This window comes from Haematobia irritans, chromosome 2 (assembly GCF_050003625.1).
Source record: "Haematobia irritans isolate KBUSLIRL chromosome 2, ASM5000362v1, whole genome shotgun sequence".
In the NCBI taxonomy this organism is placed as follows: domain Eukaryota; kingdom Metazoa; phylum Arthropoda; class Insecta; order Diptera; family Muscidae; genus Haematobia; species Haematobia irritans.
In genome coordinates, this window is record NC_134398.1 from 21,909,936 (window position 1) to 21,927,589 (window position 17,654).

At 26.4% G+C, this 17,654-nt stretch overlaps 3 protein-coding genes across 4 annotated transcripts in view; all 3 read left to right on the plus strand.

Moving 5' to 3' along the window:
* loh (thrombospondin type 1 domain containing lonely heart) overlaps positions 1-17,654 on the plus strand; it is a 270,439-nt gene that overhangs the window by 133,418 nt on the left and 119,367 nt on the right. The gene's annotated exons all lie outside the window — the stretch shown is intronic.
* On the plus strand, positions 1,425-2,393 carry LOC142223676 (uncharacterized). The gene is made up of 2 exons (XM_075293529.1): positions 1,425-1,563; positions 1,636-2,393. The coding sequence occupies exons 1-2, from the start codon at positions 1,513-1,515 to the stop codon at positions 2,323-2,325; spliced, it is 741 nt and encodes a 246-aa protein (XP_075149644.1). The 5' UTR covers positions 1,425-1,512; the 3' UTR covers positions 2,326-2,393.
* On the plus strand, positions 8,178-9,127 carry LOC142223675 (uncharacterized). 2 transcript variants are annotated; one of them, XM_075293527.1, is made up of 2 exons: positions 8,178-8,313; positions 8,379-9,127. In XM_075293527.1, the coding sequence occupies exons 1-2, from the start codon at positions 8,260-8,262 to the stop codon at positions 9,096-9,098; spliced, it is 774 nt and encodes a 257-aa protein (XP_075149642.1). In that variant the 5' UTR covers positions 8,178-8,259; the 3' UTR covers positions 9,099-9,127. The 2 variants fall into 2 exon arrangements, with proteins under 2 accessions (XP_075149642.1, XP_075149643.1); XM_075293528.1 differs by having other exon boundaries at positions 8,200-8,320.

Below are 17,654 nucleotides of genomic sequence, written 5' to 3' on the forward strand. Positions count from 1 at the left end.
AATGTTAACAAATTTTATATAGGAATAAAATTTTGAGAAAATTTCCTAAATTTAATTTCCATAAACAATTTTGTCCAAATTGTATTTCTATGGAAAGTTTTCTCAAAATTTTATTTCTATGGAAAATTTTGTCATCATTTTTATTGCTATGGACATTTTTGTCACAATTGTATTTCTTTGAAAATTTTGTCAAATTTTTTTTTCTATAGGAAATTGTGTAACAAATTTATTCTTATAGAAGATTTTGTCAAAATGTTATTTGTATAGAAAATTTTGTCAAAATTTTATTGCTTTAGGAAATTTTGTCAAAATTCTATTTCTATAGAAATTTTTTTTTCAAAATTTTATTTCTGTAGAAAATTTTGTCAAATTTTTATTTCTATAGAAAATTTTGTCAAAATTTGTATTTCTATAGAAAATTTTGTCAAAATTGTATTTCTATAGAAGATTTTGTCAAATTTTTATTTCTACAGAAGGTTTTGTCAAATTTTAATTTCTATTGAAAATTTTGTGAAAATTTTATTTATATATACAATTTTATCAAAATTTTATTTCTATAGAAAATTTTGTGAAAATTTTATTTCTATAAAAAAATTTTTGTCAAAATTTTATTTCTATAGAAAATTTTGTCAAAATTTTATTTCTATAGAAAATTTTGAGAAAATTTTATTTCTATAGAAAATTTTGTCAAAATTTTATTTCTATAGAAAATTTTGTGAAAATTTTATTTCTATAAAAAAAATTTTGTCAAAAATTTATTTCTATAGAAAATTTTGTCAAAATTGTATTTCTATAGAAAATTTTGTGAAAATTTTATTTCTATAAAAAATTTTGTCAAAATTTGTATTGCTATAGAAAATTTTGTCAAAATTGTATTTCTATAGAAAATTTTGTGAAAATTTTATTTCTATAAAAAATTTTGTCAAAATTTTATTTCTATAGGAAATTTTGTCAAAATTGTATTTCTATAGAAAATTTTGTCAAAATTTTATTTCTATAACAATTTTTCTCTAAATTTTATTTCTATTGAAAATTTTGTGAAAATTTTATTTCTATACAAATTTTTCTCAAAATTTTATTTCTATAGAAAATTTTGTCAAAATTTTATTTCTATAGAAAATTATGATGAAGAGACGGCCTTAATTTTTCACAATGTAATTATGTTTGTGACCAAAACAAACAACTTTTTTGGGGATTTTTTTATCACCAAGTTTATGTGTGAGTTATATATACGAAAACCAAACAGTTTACATTCAAAAACAAACCGAAGAGTAGGACACAAAAAAAAAAACAGACCCAAAAAAAGACGCATCATTGCTAGCCCTCACAAAGACTCTTGACTGTTTTCTCTGGGAATCGATGCGAATGAAAACAAGCCGGGTCAGCAACTGAGCGTTAAGGCCATATAAAAAGACAACAAAAGCCGGTCTTCTTTAGTTTTGAAAGTCACTCACAGCTCAGAGGACGCTAGAAGATACCTGATCCAAAAAAAAAGAAACTAACAAAAAAATCATGGCCAAATTGTGGATTTTGTCGATTTTTGCTCTAGCTGCTCTTGCCCAGGTATGAACATTTGGAGACATCCACCCACCTATGGAGACTATATTTTTTTGTTTTTATCCTCCCCCCAATTAGGTTTCATTGGCTTTGGATTTGGGTGAAGCCTTGAATATGAATATTCGCGATCAATTGCGTTTATACGATACCTTTGCCAAGGATCCTGATGCAGCCAAATACAGCGAGGACCTCAAAAAGCTGATCGAAATCACTGAGGGTGCTTTGAAAACTGAATCGGTGGAGGAGAAAGAGAAAATCCTCAATACCATTGATAAGAATTTCAATGAGGAATTCAACAAATGGATTGGTACCAATTTGGAACATGCCCAAGTCGATGAAGATATTCGTGATGCTATTGGTTTCTACAAGGGCCTCTTGCCTCAAGCTGCTGCCCATGCGGATGAGGTGAAAAAGACCATTACCACCTTGGAGAATTTATTGCAGGACAGCAATTTGAAAGAAAAAGAAGATAAATTCTTGGGTCTTACCAAAACTTTCTCACCTGAATTTGATGCTTTCTTGAAAGAAAACTCCTTGCCAGCCATCACTGAAGCTTTGAAGAGAACAAGCGAATTTTTCACCAATGTTTTGGCCTTAAAAGAAGGAAAATTCGAAAAGGAAATTGAAGAATTGAAGGCTATGACTGTAGCTGCTATGGCCGAGTCTGTAGGCGTAGAGGAGAAAAATAGAATTTTGAATGATGTCACTCAAACTCCCAACAAGGAATTGAATGAATATTTGGCCAAGAAGAATATCGAATTGGCCTAAATGATTTTTGTATGTTTGGACTCAGTATTTTGTTAATAAATTATATTTTAAATTAAGTGAAACAAAAATCGAAATTAATTTTAAAGAGTCTCCTGCAGAGGAAATATGGGCCTGCTCTTAATTATATCTCCGGAAACAGTGTGATTATATTTAGAATGTTAGAGATGTGCAATGGTGGAAAATCATGGAATACTGGGTCTAGAGTTCACCATGGCATGGTACAATGGTTAGCATACCCGCCTTGCATACATATGGTCGTGGGTTTAACCCCAGTTTCGACCGAACACCAACAAGTTTTTTAGCTGTGGATTATCCCCTCACAGTAGTGCTTGTGGCATTTCTGATTGTTTTAAAGCTTCTTCGTAATGTGGAACGCCGTTCAGACTCGGCTATAATAAATAGGTCCCTTGTCATTGAGCCAAACTGTGATAAGAGAGAAGTTCACTACTGTGGTGGTATTACAAAGGACTGAATAGTCTAAAATATTGGGCTGCCACAATACCTAACCTAAGCGATCCAACTACATCGCTCTTTTGTGCGCCACACAGAAAAGATATCACCAAAGTTTTTCCAATTAAAATGTTAAGTAAATGGTAAAAAATATTCAATTAAAAATTTAATTGGTTCAACAATTTATTTGATTGAAACAAAAAACAATCACAATAATTAATTGTATCAATTAATTGTTTAATTGAATTTTGTGATTGGGTATTTTTGGGGACGAAAGCGTCCAAACTTGGGGACAAGAGCCAGAAAAATACTGGCAACACTGAGTGGTACAACGGTAACACTCCCAGGTTTTCCAACTATAGAAAATGTCCTTGCATATTTTCAGGCGTTTCAGGCGAGATCATACAAAAATGTATACACTATTTTGTCAAAATTTTATTTCTATAGGGAATTTTTTCAAAAATTTTATTTCTATAGAAAATTTTGTCAAAATTTTATTTCCATAGCAAATTTTCTCAAAATTTTATTTTTATAGAAAATTTGTAAAAGTTTTATTTTTATAGAAAATTTGTCAAAATTTTATATCTATAGGAAATTTTCTCAACACTTTATTTCTATAGAAAATTCGTCAAAATTTTATTTCTATATAAAATTTTTTACTGGCAACACTGAGTGGTACAACGGAAACACTCTAAGGTTTCCCAACTATATTAAATGTCCTTGCATATTTTCAGGCGAGATCATATAAAAACGTTTACACTATTTTGTCAAAATTTTCTCAAAAATTTTATTTCTATAGAAAATTTTGTCAAAATTTTATTTCCATAGAAAATTTTCTCAAAACTTTATTTTTATAGAAAATTTTTTCACAGTTTTATTTCTATAGAAAATTTTGTAAAAATTTTATTTCTATAGAAAATTTTGTCAAAATTTTATTTCCATAGAAAATTTTGACAAAATTTTATTTCTAGAGAAAATTTTATCAAAATTATATTTCTATAGAAAATGTTGTCAAAATTTTATTGCTAAAGAAAATTTTTGTCAAAATTTTATTTTTTTATTTTTATAGAAAATTGTATCAAAACTTTATTTCTGTATAAAATTTTGTCAAAATGTTATTTCTATAGAAAATTTTGTCAAAATTTTTATTTCTATAGAGAATTTGGTCAAAATTTTATTTCTATAGAAAATTTTCAGGCGAGATCATATAAAAACGTTTACACTATTTTGTCAAAATTTTCTCAAAAATTTTATTTCTATAGAAAATTTTGTCAAAATTTTATTTCCATAGAAAATTTTCTCAAAACTTTATTTTTATAGAAAATTTGTCACAGTTTTATTTCTATAGAAAATTTTGTAAAAATTTTATTTCTATAGAAAATTTTGTAAAAATTTTATTTCTATAGAAAATTTTCTCAAAATTTTATTTCTAAAGGAAATTTTCTCAAAATCTTATTTCTATAGAACAATTTTTATTGGGGATTATTCTGAGGAACCTTAATTTTAATTGGGGGTTTTGGGGGCCGAAAGCGTCCTAGCTTGGCGACAAGAACTTCTCCCTTATCACTGAGTGCTGCCCGATTCTGTGTTAAGCTCAATAACAAGGGACTTCCTTTTTACAGCCGAGTCCGAACGACATTCCCTATTGCATTGAAACCATTTAGAGAAGCTTTGACACACTAAGAAATGTCACCAGCATTACTGAGATGGGATAATCCACCGCTGAAAAACTTTTTGGTGTTCGGTCGAAACTGGATTTGAACCCACGAACCTGTGTATGCATGACGGGCATGCTAACCATTGCACGAAAATACTAGCAACACTGTGTGGCACAACGGCAACACTACAATGTTTTCCAACTATAAAAATTTTCCTTGCCTATTTTCAGGCGTTAGTAAAAAGGAAATGTGCTCAAAATTATATTATTGACATGTAAATTCGATTATATGTGAAGGCACTGATAGATCTATAATTTTAGTTGGTTCCAAAACTTTTACACTAAAAAAAGTGCAAAAGTGGCATAGCATGACAAAAACGTGGTACAAAAAATAAAAAAAAATATGGCACAAATGCTTGAACAGAATACCAAAAACCTATGGTGGCACATCGGCAACACTGGTGGTGGATATAATATTTCGTGAATTGGAGCAAAGAGCATATAAAATGCTAATTCCAATTTTAAATTTTATTTGTTGTCAACAATCACAGGGGAATTTCGATTTAATATCACTATTATTTGGTGACTAAAGCATTTTGATTTTATAGAAAAATACTGGGAACAAAAAATACGTTGGAGTTTTCTACATTTATTTGTAAATGTAATTAAATATGTTCATAACACAAACCTCTCTCTCCATTTTATATATTTATTCTATTTTTCCACTGTTGAAATTTCGTTTGTTCTTCTTGGGTTTTGGTGTAAATTAATTTTTATACGTGTTAGAAAATTTAAATAAACTTCACAAATAATTTTTGGAAAAAATGTTTGATTTTCACCTCACGTACTACATTCCTGGCTTTTGTCAACATTCAATCACATGTATCATCTATCTTTGGATTCTTGTTAACTTCATATCAAGATTCATGTCTAGAAATTACTGAGTCATTTTCTCAGGTTATTGCATGTCCGTCGCATTATAACAAAAATACAACAATCTAGACAATGCGATAAACGAAAATATATAATTTTGTGTGAGACGTCATCGCCTTGTTTAAATGACTTTCATATTGCTTACCAATTATTAAGTAACTGACAAATATGGCAAATTTTAGCATTAAGTAATCGAATCAAACTAATAACCTGTGAATTTGTTTAAGTTAAAACCAGATTGCCAACGACCATTATCAACAAACCTGATAATATAAAATTTTTATCCTATAGAGAATTTTGTCAACATTTTATTTCTATAGAAAATTTTATCAAAATTCTATTACTATAGAAAACTTTGTCAAAATTTATTGCTGTAGGAAATTTTGTAAACATTTTATTTCTATAGAAAATGTTATCAAAATTGTATTTCTATAAGAAATATTGTCAAAATTTTATTTTTCTAAAAGATTTTGTCAAAATTTTATTTCTATAGAAAATTTTGTCAAAATTTCATTTATATAGAAAATTTTGTCAACATTTCATTTCTATAGAAAATTTTGTCAACATTTTATTTCTATATAACATTTTGTCAAAACTCTATTTCAATAAAAAAATTTTTGTCAAAATTTTATTTCTATAGAAAATTTTGTCAAAATTTTATTTCTATTGAAAATTTTGTCAACATTTTATTGCTATAGAAAATTTTGTCAAAATGTTAGTTTTAGAGAAAATTTCGTCAAATTATATATTTCTATAGAAAATTTTGTCAAAATTTTAATTTTATAGAAAATTTTGTCAAAATTTTATTTCTATAGAAAATTTTCCCAAAATGTTACTTCTATAGAAAATTTTGTCAAAATTTTATTTCCATAGAAAAATTTGTCAAAATTTTATTTCTCTAGAAAATTTTATAAAACTTTAATTTCTATAGAAAATTTTGTCAAAATTTTATTTGTCTAGAAAATTTTGTCAAAATTTTATTTCTATAGAAAATTTTGTCAAAATTTTATTCCTCTAGAAATTTTTTTCAAAATTTTATTTCTCTAGCAAATTTTTTCAAAATTTTGTTTCTATAGAGAATTTTTTCAAAATTTTATTTCTATAGAAAATTTTATCAAAATTTTATATAGAAAATTTTTGTCAAAATTTATTTCTATATAAAAAATATTTTTCTCAAAATTTTATTTCTAAAGAAAATTTTTGTCCAAATGTTATTTCTATAGAAAATTTTGGCAAAATTTTATTTTTATAGAAAATTTTGTCAAAATTTTTATTTTTATAGAAAATATTGTCAAAATTTTTATTTCTATAGAAATTTTTGTAAAAATTTTATTTTTATGGAACATTTTTTCAAGATTTTTATTTCTATAGCAATTTTTGTCAAAATTTTATTTCTTTAGGGAATTTTGACAAAATTTTATTTCTTTAGAAAAATTTGTAATTTTTTTTTGTTATAGAAAATGTTGGCAAAATTTTATTTCTATAGAAAATTTTGTCAAAATTTTATATCTATAGAAAATTTTGTCAAATATTTTTTTCTATAGAAAATTTTTGTCAAAATTTTATTTTTATAGAAAATTTTATCAAAATGTTATTTCTATAGAAATTTTTGTCAACATTTTTATTTCTATAGAAAATTTTGTCAAAATTTCATTTCTATAAAAAAAAATTTGTCCAAATTTTATTTCTATAGAAAATTTTATTTTGTAGAAAATTATGTCAACATTTTATTTCTATAGACAATTTATGTCAAAATTTTATAGAAAATTTTTCAAAATTGTATTTCTAGCGAAAATTTTCTCAAAAGTTTTTTTTTTGTTTTTGTTTTTTTTTTTTTTTATAGAAAATTGTGTCCAAATTTTATTTCTATAGAAAATTTCGTCAATTGTTTTTCTATAGAAAATTTTGTAAGAATTTGATTTCTACAGAAGATTGTGTCAAAAAGTTATTGGTATAGAAAATTTTGTCAAAATTTTATTTCGATAGGAAATTTAAAAAAAAAAATTCTATTTTTATCGATAATTTTAACAAATTCTATTTCTATTGAAAATTTTGTCAAAATTTTATTTCTTTAGGAAATTTTGTCAAATTTCTATTTCTATAGAAAATTTTCCATAGAAAATTTTGTCAAAATTTTATTTTTATAGAAAATTTTGTCAAAATTTTATATGTATAGAAAATTTTTGTCAAAATTTTATTTCTATAGAAAATTTTGTCTAAATTTTATTTCCATAGAAAAATTTGTCAAAATTTTATTTCTCTAGAAAATTTTGTAAAAATTTAATTTCTATTGAAAATTTTGTAAAAATTTTATTTGTATAGAAAATTTTGTCAATATTTTATTTTTCTAGAAAATTTTGTCAAAATTTTATTTCTATAGAAAATTTTGTCAAAATTTTATTCCTCTAGAAATTTTTTTCAAAATTTTATTTCTCTAGAAAATTTTGTCAAAATTTTGTTTCTATAGAGATTTTTTTCAAAATTTTATTTCTATAGAAAATTTTGTCAAAATTTTGTCAATTTTATTTGTATAGAAAATTATAAATTGAATTGCAAGGGCACTGTGATGTGATAATTTCTAAAGTAGGAAAGAATGAAAAGCTTTCTCTGGGTGTAAATTTTAGAACAAATCGATTATCTTTAAAATACAAAATGTCGTACTTTCCAATTTGTTATCATCCCAAGTTATATCTCAATTTCTCATCTTTATCGGAATTCCCTACTTCAATGAAAAGTGTGGAAAATCTACGTAATCACAATTGAAGTTTGTCCCTTAGAACTTTTTAACGATCATATAAAACCTCCCGCAGAATGATATTGTCACGCAAAGTATCTGGCAATTTGACACTGATTAGAACACATTTTTTTAAATTAAGCTAAAAAAGTTAAATAAAATGAAATACATTTTACAATTTATTACATTACTAACATGTATTCAACTTAAAATGGTAAGAGGTAACTGAAAAGGAATTTTTAAAATAAAAATCCTATAATTGGCACAAAATCTCTTTAGCTACTAGCAAATCCTGTGGATACATCCGAAGCTACTTTAGAGCATACTGATAGCCGCTTGAAACATTTCATACAACGTTTGGATATTATGGCAAAACATTTCGAATCGAAATATTTGCCAGAACTACAACAACTGAAAGCCACCTTTGAAAATTCCCTAAACAACAATACACTGAAAGATAAACTCCTACTGTTGGAAAGCTATGGGGATAAATTAAATATGGACTTTTTGGATTATTTCCACACAGAACTGGATAGACAATATATAAATGAAGATATACAATTGGTGCGTTGGTATGTCCTGGAAATTTTACCAGACCTAAGTGGCCAACTAGCCGATGAGGCTAAAAAATTCTCCGAAAAAATTTCTCAAGCTTTGACGGAAGAAAATTTAGATAGAAAACTTGATTTGTACAATGAAGCATCTGAATCGGATGCATTATGGGATTATTTGAATGATAGCCCCGAACCTGAACCCGTTTTAAATGTCCACTTGAAATTCTATCAAGATTGCCTTAATTATTTACTGACCCAAGGACTCTTTGATCAATATGAGAAGGAAATTCGCAACTATTTGCAGCAAGTGAATGAGGCGTTAAGTAAATCCGATTATAGAGAAAAACTAAAAGTTGTTGAATTATTCGATGATGCCTCGACAAAATTGGGAAGTTTTTTACATGAAAAAGTGATTGCATTTGAAATTCATAAATTTGGTCAATGAATAAATTTTTGAAAATTTCGGAAGTATAACATTTGGTTTCGATAAACGTGGAAAAGTGGATTTTTTAGTGAAAAACATTATGAAAAGTAAGCTTTATTCTATGAAGAAGAACTGGGTAAGGTGGTGAGGTGAAAAATTGCTTACCAACAGTACTTGTGTAATAACCACGGTTGCCATTCGTGCCAAAAAGTAATCTGTCTAAATTTGAAGAAAATTTTATTTAAATAGAAAATTTGCTCAAAAGTTTATTTTTAAAGGAAATTTTCTCAAAAATTTAATTCTATAGAAAATTTTCTCAACAATTTCTTTTATAGCAAATTTTCTCAATAATTTAATTCTATTGAAAAATTTCTCAAAATTTAATTATATAGAAAATTTTGTCAAAATTTTATTTCTATAGAAAATTTTGTCAAAATTTTATTTCTATACAAAATTTTTTATAAATTTTATTTCTAAAGCAATTTTTTAAAAAAAAAATTTCTATAGAAAATTTCTCAAAAATGTATTTCTATTGGAAATTTTTTCAAAATGTTATATCAAAATTTTATTTCTATAAGAAATTTTCTAAAAATCTATTGAAAAAGGTTCTTAAAATATAGTTTCTTGAGGAAAATTTCTTAAAATTTTATTTGTATTAAAAATTTTCTCAAAACTTTATTTCTATAACAATTTTTCTCAAAATTTTATTTCTACCAACAGTACTTATATAATAACCACGGTTGCCATTCGTGCCAAAAAGTAATCTATCTAAATTTGAATAAAATTTTATTTCAATAGAAAATGTTCTGAAGAGTTTATTTTTAAAGGAAATTTTCTCAAAAATGTATTTCTATAGAAAATTTTCTAAACAATTTCTTTTATAGGAAATTTTCTCAATAATTTAATTCTATTGAAAAATTTCTCAAAATTTAAATCTGTAGAAAATTTTGTCAAAATTTTATTCCTATAGGTTAGGTTAGGTTAGGTGGCAGCCCGATGTATCAGGCTCACTTAGACTATTCAGTCCATTGTGATACCACATTGGTGAACTTCTCTCTTATCACTGAGTGCTGCCCGATTCCATGTTAAGCTCAATGACAAGGGACCTCCTTTTTATAGCCGAGTCCGAACGGCGTTACACATTGCAGTGAAACCACTTTATTCCTATAGGAAATTTTTCAAAACTTTATTTCTATAGAAAAATTTCTCTAAATTTTATTTCTAAAGCAATTTTTAAAAAATTTTTTTTCTATAGAAAAATTCTCAAAAATGTATTTCTATTGGAAATTTTTTCAAAATATTATGTAATTTCTAGAAATTATCTCTATCGAAAATTTCCTCAAAATTTCATTTCTATAAGAAATTTTCTCAAAAATGTATTTCTATTGAAAATTTTCTTAAAACATAGTTTCTTGTGGAAATTTTCTTAAAATTTTATTTGTATTCAAAATTTTCGCAAATTAAATTTTGAGAAAAATTGTTATAGAAATAACGTCTATAACACTTGTTCTCAAAATTTTATTTCTACGAAAAACTTTGTTAAATTTTATTTCTATAGAAAATTTTGTCACAATTTTATTTCTAGAGAAATTTTTTTCCAAACTGTTATTCCTCTAGAAAATTTTCCCTTCTTTATTTTTTCTTTGGACAATATTCTCAAAATTTTATTTCTATTGAAAATTTTTTAGAAATTTGTTTTTATTGAAATTTTTCTCAAAAATTTATTTCTATAGAAAATTTTATTTCCATAAAAAAAAACTTTCTTAAAATTTTATTTCTTTTGAAAAAATTTTCAATTTTTTTCTATTGAAAATGTTCTTAAAATTTCTATCCAAAATTCTAAAAAAATTATTTCTATAGAAAATTATCTCAAAATTTTATTTCTATTGAAAATTTTGTAAAAATTTATTTTTATTGAAAATTTTCTCAAAAATTTATTTCTATAGAAAAATTTATTTCCATAAAAAAATTTCTTAAAATTTTATTTCATTTGAAAAATTTTTCAATTTTTTCTTCTATTGAAAATTTTTTTAAAATTTTACTCCTATAGAAAATTTTTTAAAAATTTTATTTCTCTAGAATATTTTGTCAAAATTTTATTCCTATTAAAGATGTTTTCAAAATTTTATTTCTATAGAAAATGTTCTCAAAATTTTGTTTCCATGAAAAATGTTCTCAAAATTTTGTTTCCGTAAAAAATGTTCTCAAAGTTGTTTTTCTATAGTAAATTTTCTAAAAAATTTATATTTATTGAAAATTTTCTCAAAATTTTATTTCTATAATAATTTCTGCAAAATTTTTTCCTATTGAAGATTTGTTGAAAATTTTATTTATGTAGAAATTTTCTCAAAATTTTATTTCATTTGAAAATTTTCTCAAAATTTTATTTCTATTGAAAATATTCTAAAAATTTTATTTCTATAGCAAATTTTCTCAAAGTTTTAATTCTATAGAAAGTTTTCTCAACATTTTTTTATTGTACTAACCCATGCGAGCGCCTGAGTTCACCGATGTAGCTAAAACTTTACATCTTGGATTGGTTGCTCCCCGCTCGTACCCATCGAACATTGCACAGTGGTTCCAAATCGCTTTTTTTGGAAATAATTCTGTAACTTTAGAACGGATAAATATATCAACATAATTTTTTCTGTGTGTGAAAGCTGAATTGTTTTCCTCTAAGTTTCCATGGTCCCTAGTGGGTACACGGGCTGACCTGTAGGCGTTGAAAGAAATTAGAATTTCAAAAAAAAATCGGATTTTGACCGTTTTTTTTTTTGTTGGAAAAAGGCACAATCCTTTTTTACTTGTTTCTTATAGACCACCAAATAAGGATACGTTTTAAGCTTTTATCGACCATTTTGGTCAAGTAGTATATGTGTTCTTCTCATCCACCTCAAAAAGAAAAAATGTTGTTTTCAATAATTTTCATTTGGCAGAGCACCGATTGCTAAGCCGATCTGTTTTCCAAAAAGCCCCATGTGTCCTCTAACTAACTGTAAAAGGTTTCAACATCCTACCAGTAAACAGCTGAGATATATACAAATTACAAAAAAATAACGTGTTTTCAATATATGTCCCCATTTTGGGGATTTGTGATACCAATCTTTTTTACTTGTTTCTTATAGACCACCAAATAAGGATACGTTTTAAGCTTTTATCGACCATTTTGGTCAAGTAGTATATGTGTTCTTCTCATCCACCTCAAAAAGAAAAAATGTTGTTTTCAATAATTTTCATTTGGCAGAGCACCGATTGCTAAGCCGATCTGTTTTCCAAAAAGCCCCATGTGTCCTCTAACTAACTGTAAAAGGTTTCAACATCCTACCAGTAAACAGCTGAGATATATACAAATTACAAAAAAATAACGTGTTTTCAATATATGTCCCCATTTTGGGGATTTGTGATACCAATTTTCGGAATGGTGTATTCAGCAATATTTCTTAAAAGAATTTTTCCTTCAAAAATCAATAAAAATCATAATGATATCACAATTAGTTCAAAAGTTATTAAGCTTTCAATTCATATTTTTAATTCCCAAAAAATCTGAATTTTTGAAAAAAATTGATCCGTGGCCCAAAAACTTTAAAGTTTCGAATTTTTTTTCTTTGCAATTGCATGGAAATAAAGCTCTATCAAATACCTTTCCAACGAGGTATTATATTTATACCCGTGCTTAGCCAAATGCGCCATAAACTTGCACTAAACGTCACTAACTCGGGTAAAATAAATCTGAACCGATTTAAATCAAACTTGGCAAAATTTGAAGCCAATCAGAGAAAAAATCTGGCTTCTGGAGTCATATATGTGCATATCGGGCGTAAGATATATATGGGCTATATCTAAATCTGAACCGATTTACAAGTTCTACCCAGCAAAGAAAAAATCATCGAAATCGGTTCAAAATTGCGGAGTTAACAGTTAAACAAAATGTCATACCCCCGAGGTGACCAACTTTCAACGCCTAAAGGTCAGCCTGTGGACCCATTAGGGACTCACAAATTTGTAAACTTAGAGGAAAACACTTTAGCTTTCACACACAGAAAAAATTATGTCGACATCTTTATCCGTTCAAAAGTTACAGAATTATCTCCAAACAAAGCGATTTGGATCCACTGTGCGTTGGTTCAAAATTCTTAAATGCCGAAAGTTATTAGGGAAATCCCCTAAAGGCAGTATTGAAGCTCTGAGCAGACAAATGAACTGTTCAATGTCCACCAAAATCGCCGAGTCCATTGGGCTTTTGCACATGGGACTGGGGTAAAAATACCAAAGTGCTGACCATCTTAAGAGGACATTCTAGTCTGAACGGCGTTTCACTTTGTGGTGAAACCACTTAGAGAAGCTTTGAAACACTCAAAAATGTCACACACATTGCTGGGAGGGTATAAGCCACCACAGAAAATTGTTCTGGTGTTTGGTCGAAAATAGGATTGAACTCAAAATTTTACTTCTATAGGAAATTTTCTCAAAAATTTTATTTCTAAAGAAACTTTTCTCAAAATTGTTTTTCTATAGAAAATTGTATACAAGGCGGGCATAGCTGTTCCATGGTGTGCCCAAGTACCCATATAATGTGAACATTGAATTCCTCAGCCATGTCGTTGAGATATTTGCAGCAGTCCATAGCTCAGAATCCAAAGATTTGATTTCCTAAAAAGGTTGTCTTTAGAATTTTTTTCCCAAAGTGGAAAAAATAATTGAAAAAATTATAAAATCATCCTGAATTTATAATTCAGAAGTTAGGTTACCCCTTATAAAAGCTTAATTTAATAGGAATTTATTTCCAATGCATTTTAGTAATATTAAAACTTAATAAATAAACATATAAAGTAACTCTTTAATTACGTTTGCCTTCAGCTTCCGTCAAAGATCGTTTCTTACGAAAATCAAATAAATCAAAAAATGATGCAAATAGATCATCATCACAATCCTCTTCGTCCATTGCATTCCACAAAGCATCGGCTACCTGTTTCATCAGTTTCGGATTACTCATTAATTTTGCCAGAATTTCCTGAAGTTCTTGTTCATCCATATTGGTACCATGCATGGCATGTTCTTTAAGTAATTCCAAAATTTCATTCAAAATTTCTTTAAGGTCATCATTGGTTGTTGAATCTGAAGGAGCCGCTTGCATAGCTCCGTTGCCATTGCCATTACCGTCCATATCCATTTGGGGTGTTGTTGGTCCGTCTTGAGCAACCGCGAAATTCATTAAGCCAATAGCCAACAGGATAATAGAGATTTTCATTTTTGTATTGTATTCTCACAAAATATTTGAGACTTTACTTTTTGCGGGTTTTTGAAATTTATTGAAATCTAAAACAAACTGCTCTATTTATAACGAATATTCAAAGTCAATGGTTCCACAAAATTCAAGCACTTATGGTTTGAAGATAACACATAGGTAATTAAAAAAAAATTATGTTCGCTGTAAAAGTTGCATATTTTCATTTGACGATTACGAAAAAATGTTCATAACTATTTAAAATAAATTGAATTTCGATAAGAATTGAATGTATGCGTTTTTTTGTAACTAACTAAACATAAATGCATAAGCGACGGACCTAACACGTTTCCAGACACAGTGGAATTAAGTATCTTAAATGTGCATTTATGCACGAGGGTATGTGGACATATTTAGAAACAATTAAAAATTCAACATTTCGATTATCCATTTTTTTAATTTGCGATTGGGTAATTTTTTAAACTTTTTTCAAAATATATATACAACGCATTCATTATGAAATACAATTTTACCACTGCTAAAACATTTCAAGTAGTGGCAACACTACGCTTTTTATCTACAAAGAAATATATTTTAATTTAGCTGCACGCATCTAGATGTCGTTGAGTTCCCTTGTGCATTTTAGGCTTACATATGATTAGTGTTGCCAACCACTGAGAAGCAAACATTGTGAACATATATTTTTATACCGAAAAATTAAATAAAAATAAATGAACAACGGTCTTTTGCGTACGTGCAAAAAAAAAAATTAGGTGTAATAAAATTCATTCTATTTCTTTGGGCTAAATATTCTTTCGACGTCTGTTTTCTGGCTCTTGTCCCCAAATTAGGAGGCATTCGTCCCGAAATTTAAATTAAAATTCCTCACAAAAATCATCTATACATTTTGACAAGTTTTTATGAAAAACAAAAAATAAAGAAAATCACTAAAAATTATAACATACATATGATCAGTGTTGCCAACCACGGAGAAGCAAACATTGTGAACATATATTTTTATACCGAAAAAATTAAATAAAAATAAACGATCAAATTTCTTTTGCGTACGTGCAAAAAAAAAATTAGATGTAATAAAATTCATTCTATTTCTTTGGGCTAAATATTCTTACGACGTCTGTTTTCTGGCTCTTGTCCCCAAATTAGGAGGCATTCGTCTAAATTCTGAAAACTGATGAGGTCCAACATTTTGTCCCGAGTCTTGTGAGGACTTATTATTTATTTTTAGAAAAATGTCTTAGCCATGTTGATTAAATTATTATAAATTTACGCTTGGGCCCCCAAATAAAATCCTGTATCCGTTACTTGTCCTAATATTTCATTTCCATCTTTTTTTATGTCATGGAAAAAAGTTTTTCTTGCTTACCAATGTAGAAGTAAAAAGAATTTCATGTAAACCAATTTCGAAAAAAATCTCCACAAAACCCTCCAAATTTATGGAAATTCTCCACAAATCCGCAAGTCCCCACTTCAAAAATTCCGTCCCATCCACGAAAAAATATCGCCAATTTGGGGGAAAAATCCCCAATACTGGCATCACTGATGGCACTAGGGAATTATGTAGTTAGCGTGATTTTAACAGACAGAAGGACGGACATGGTTAAATCGGCTCAAAATTTCATCACAATCCAGAATATGTACATATACTTTATGGGGGTTGGGAACAATATTTCGTTTTTTTTACATCACCCACGGTAGATGGTGTAAACCAATAAAATAAATTTTGGCAAATGTTGGTTAATTTGACATTACAATGGCAGAGCATTTTCATTTTTTCATTGTGACATTTTCGTTATTTTGTCAAAATTTTATTTCTATAGAAAACTTTGTCAACATTTTATTTTTATATTTCTATAGAAAATGTTTAGTCAAAATTTTATTTCTATAGAAAATTTTGTCAAAATTTTATTTCAATAGAAAGTTTTGTCAAAATTTTATTCCCAAAGAAAATTTTGTCACAATCTTATTTCTGTAGAACATTTTGTCAAAATTTGATTTCCATAGAAGTTTTTATCAAAATTTTATTTCTATAGAAAATTTTGTCAAAATTTTATTTCTATAGAAAATTTTGTCAAAATTTTATTTCTATAGAAAATTTAAAAAAAAAAAAATTTATTTCTATGGAATGTTTTGTCAAAATTTTATTTCTATGGAAAATTTTGTGAAAATCTTATTTCTATATCAAATTTTGTCAGAATTTTATTTCCATAGAAAATTGTTTCAGAATTTTATTTCTACAGAAAATTTTGTCAACATTTTATTTCTATAGAAGACTTTGTCAATATTTTATTTCTACAGAAAATTTTGTCAAAATTTTATTTCTATAGAAAATTTTGCCAAAATTTTATTTCTATAGAAAATTTTGTCAAAATTTTATTCCTATAGAAAATTTTAACAAAATTTTATTTCTATGGAATGTTTTGTCAAAATTTTGTTTCTATGGAAAATTTTGTCAAAATTTTATTGCTGTAGAAAATTTTGTCAAAATCTTATTTCGATAGCAAATTTTGTCAGAATTTTATTTCTATAGAAAATTGTTTCAGAATTTTATTTCTTCTGAAAATTTTGCTAACATTTTATTTCTGTAGAAAATTTTGTCAAAATTTTATTTATTTTTTTCTCAAAATTTTATTTCTATAGAAAATTTTGTCAAAATTTTAGTTCTAAAGAAAATTTTTTCAAAATTTTATTTCTATAGAAAATGTTTGTCAAAATTTTATTTCTATAGAAAAATTTGTCAAAATTTTATTCCCAAAGAAAATCTTTCTATAGAAAATTTTTATCAAAATTTTATTTCTATAGAAAGTTTTGTCGAAATTTTATTCCCAAAGCAAATGTTGTCACAATCTTATTTCTGTAGAAAAGTTTGTCAAAATTTGATTTCCATAGAAGATTTTATCAAAATTTTATTTCTATAGAAGACTATTTTATTTCTGCAGAAAATGTTGTCAAAATTTTATTTCTGCAGAAAATTTTGTCAAAATTTTATTTCTATAGCAAATTTTGTCAAAATTTTATTTTTATAGAAAATTTTGTCAAAATTTTATTTCTATGGAAAGTTTTGTCAAAATTTTATTCCCAAAGAAAATTTTGTCACAATCTTATTTCTGTAGAAAATTTTGTAAAAATTTGATTTCCATAGAAGATTTTATCAAAATTTTGTTTCTATAGAAGACTTTGTCAATATTTTATTTCTACAGAAAATTTTGTCAAAATTTTATTTCTATAGAAAATTTTGTCAAAATTTTATTTCAATAGAAAATTTTGTCAAAATTTTATTTCTATAGAAAATTTTAACAAAATTTTATTTCTATGGAATGTGTTGTCAAAATTTT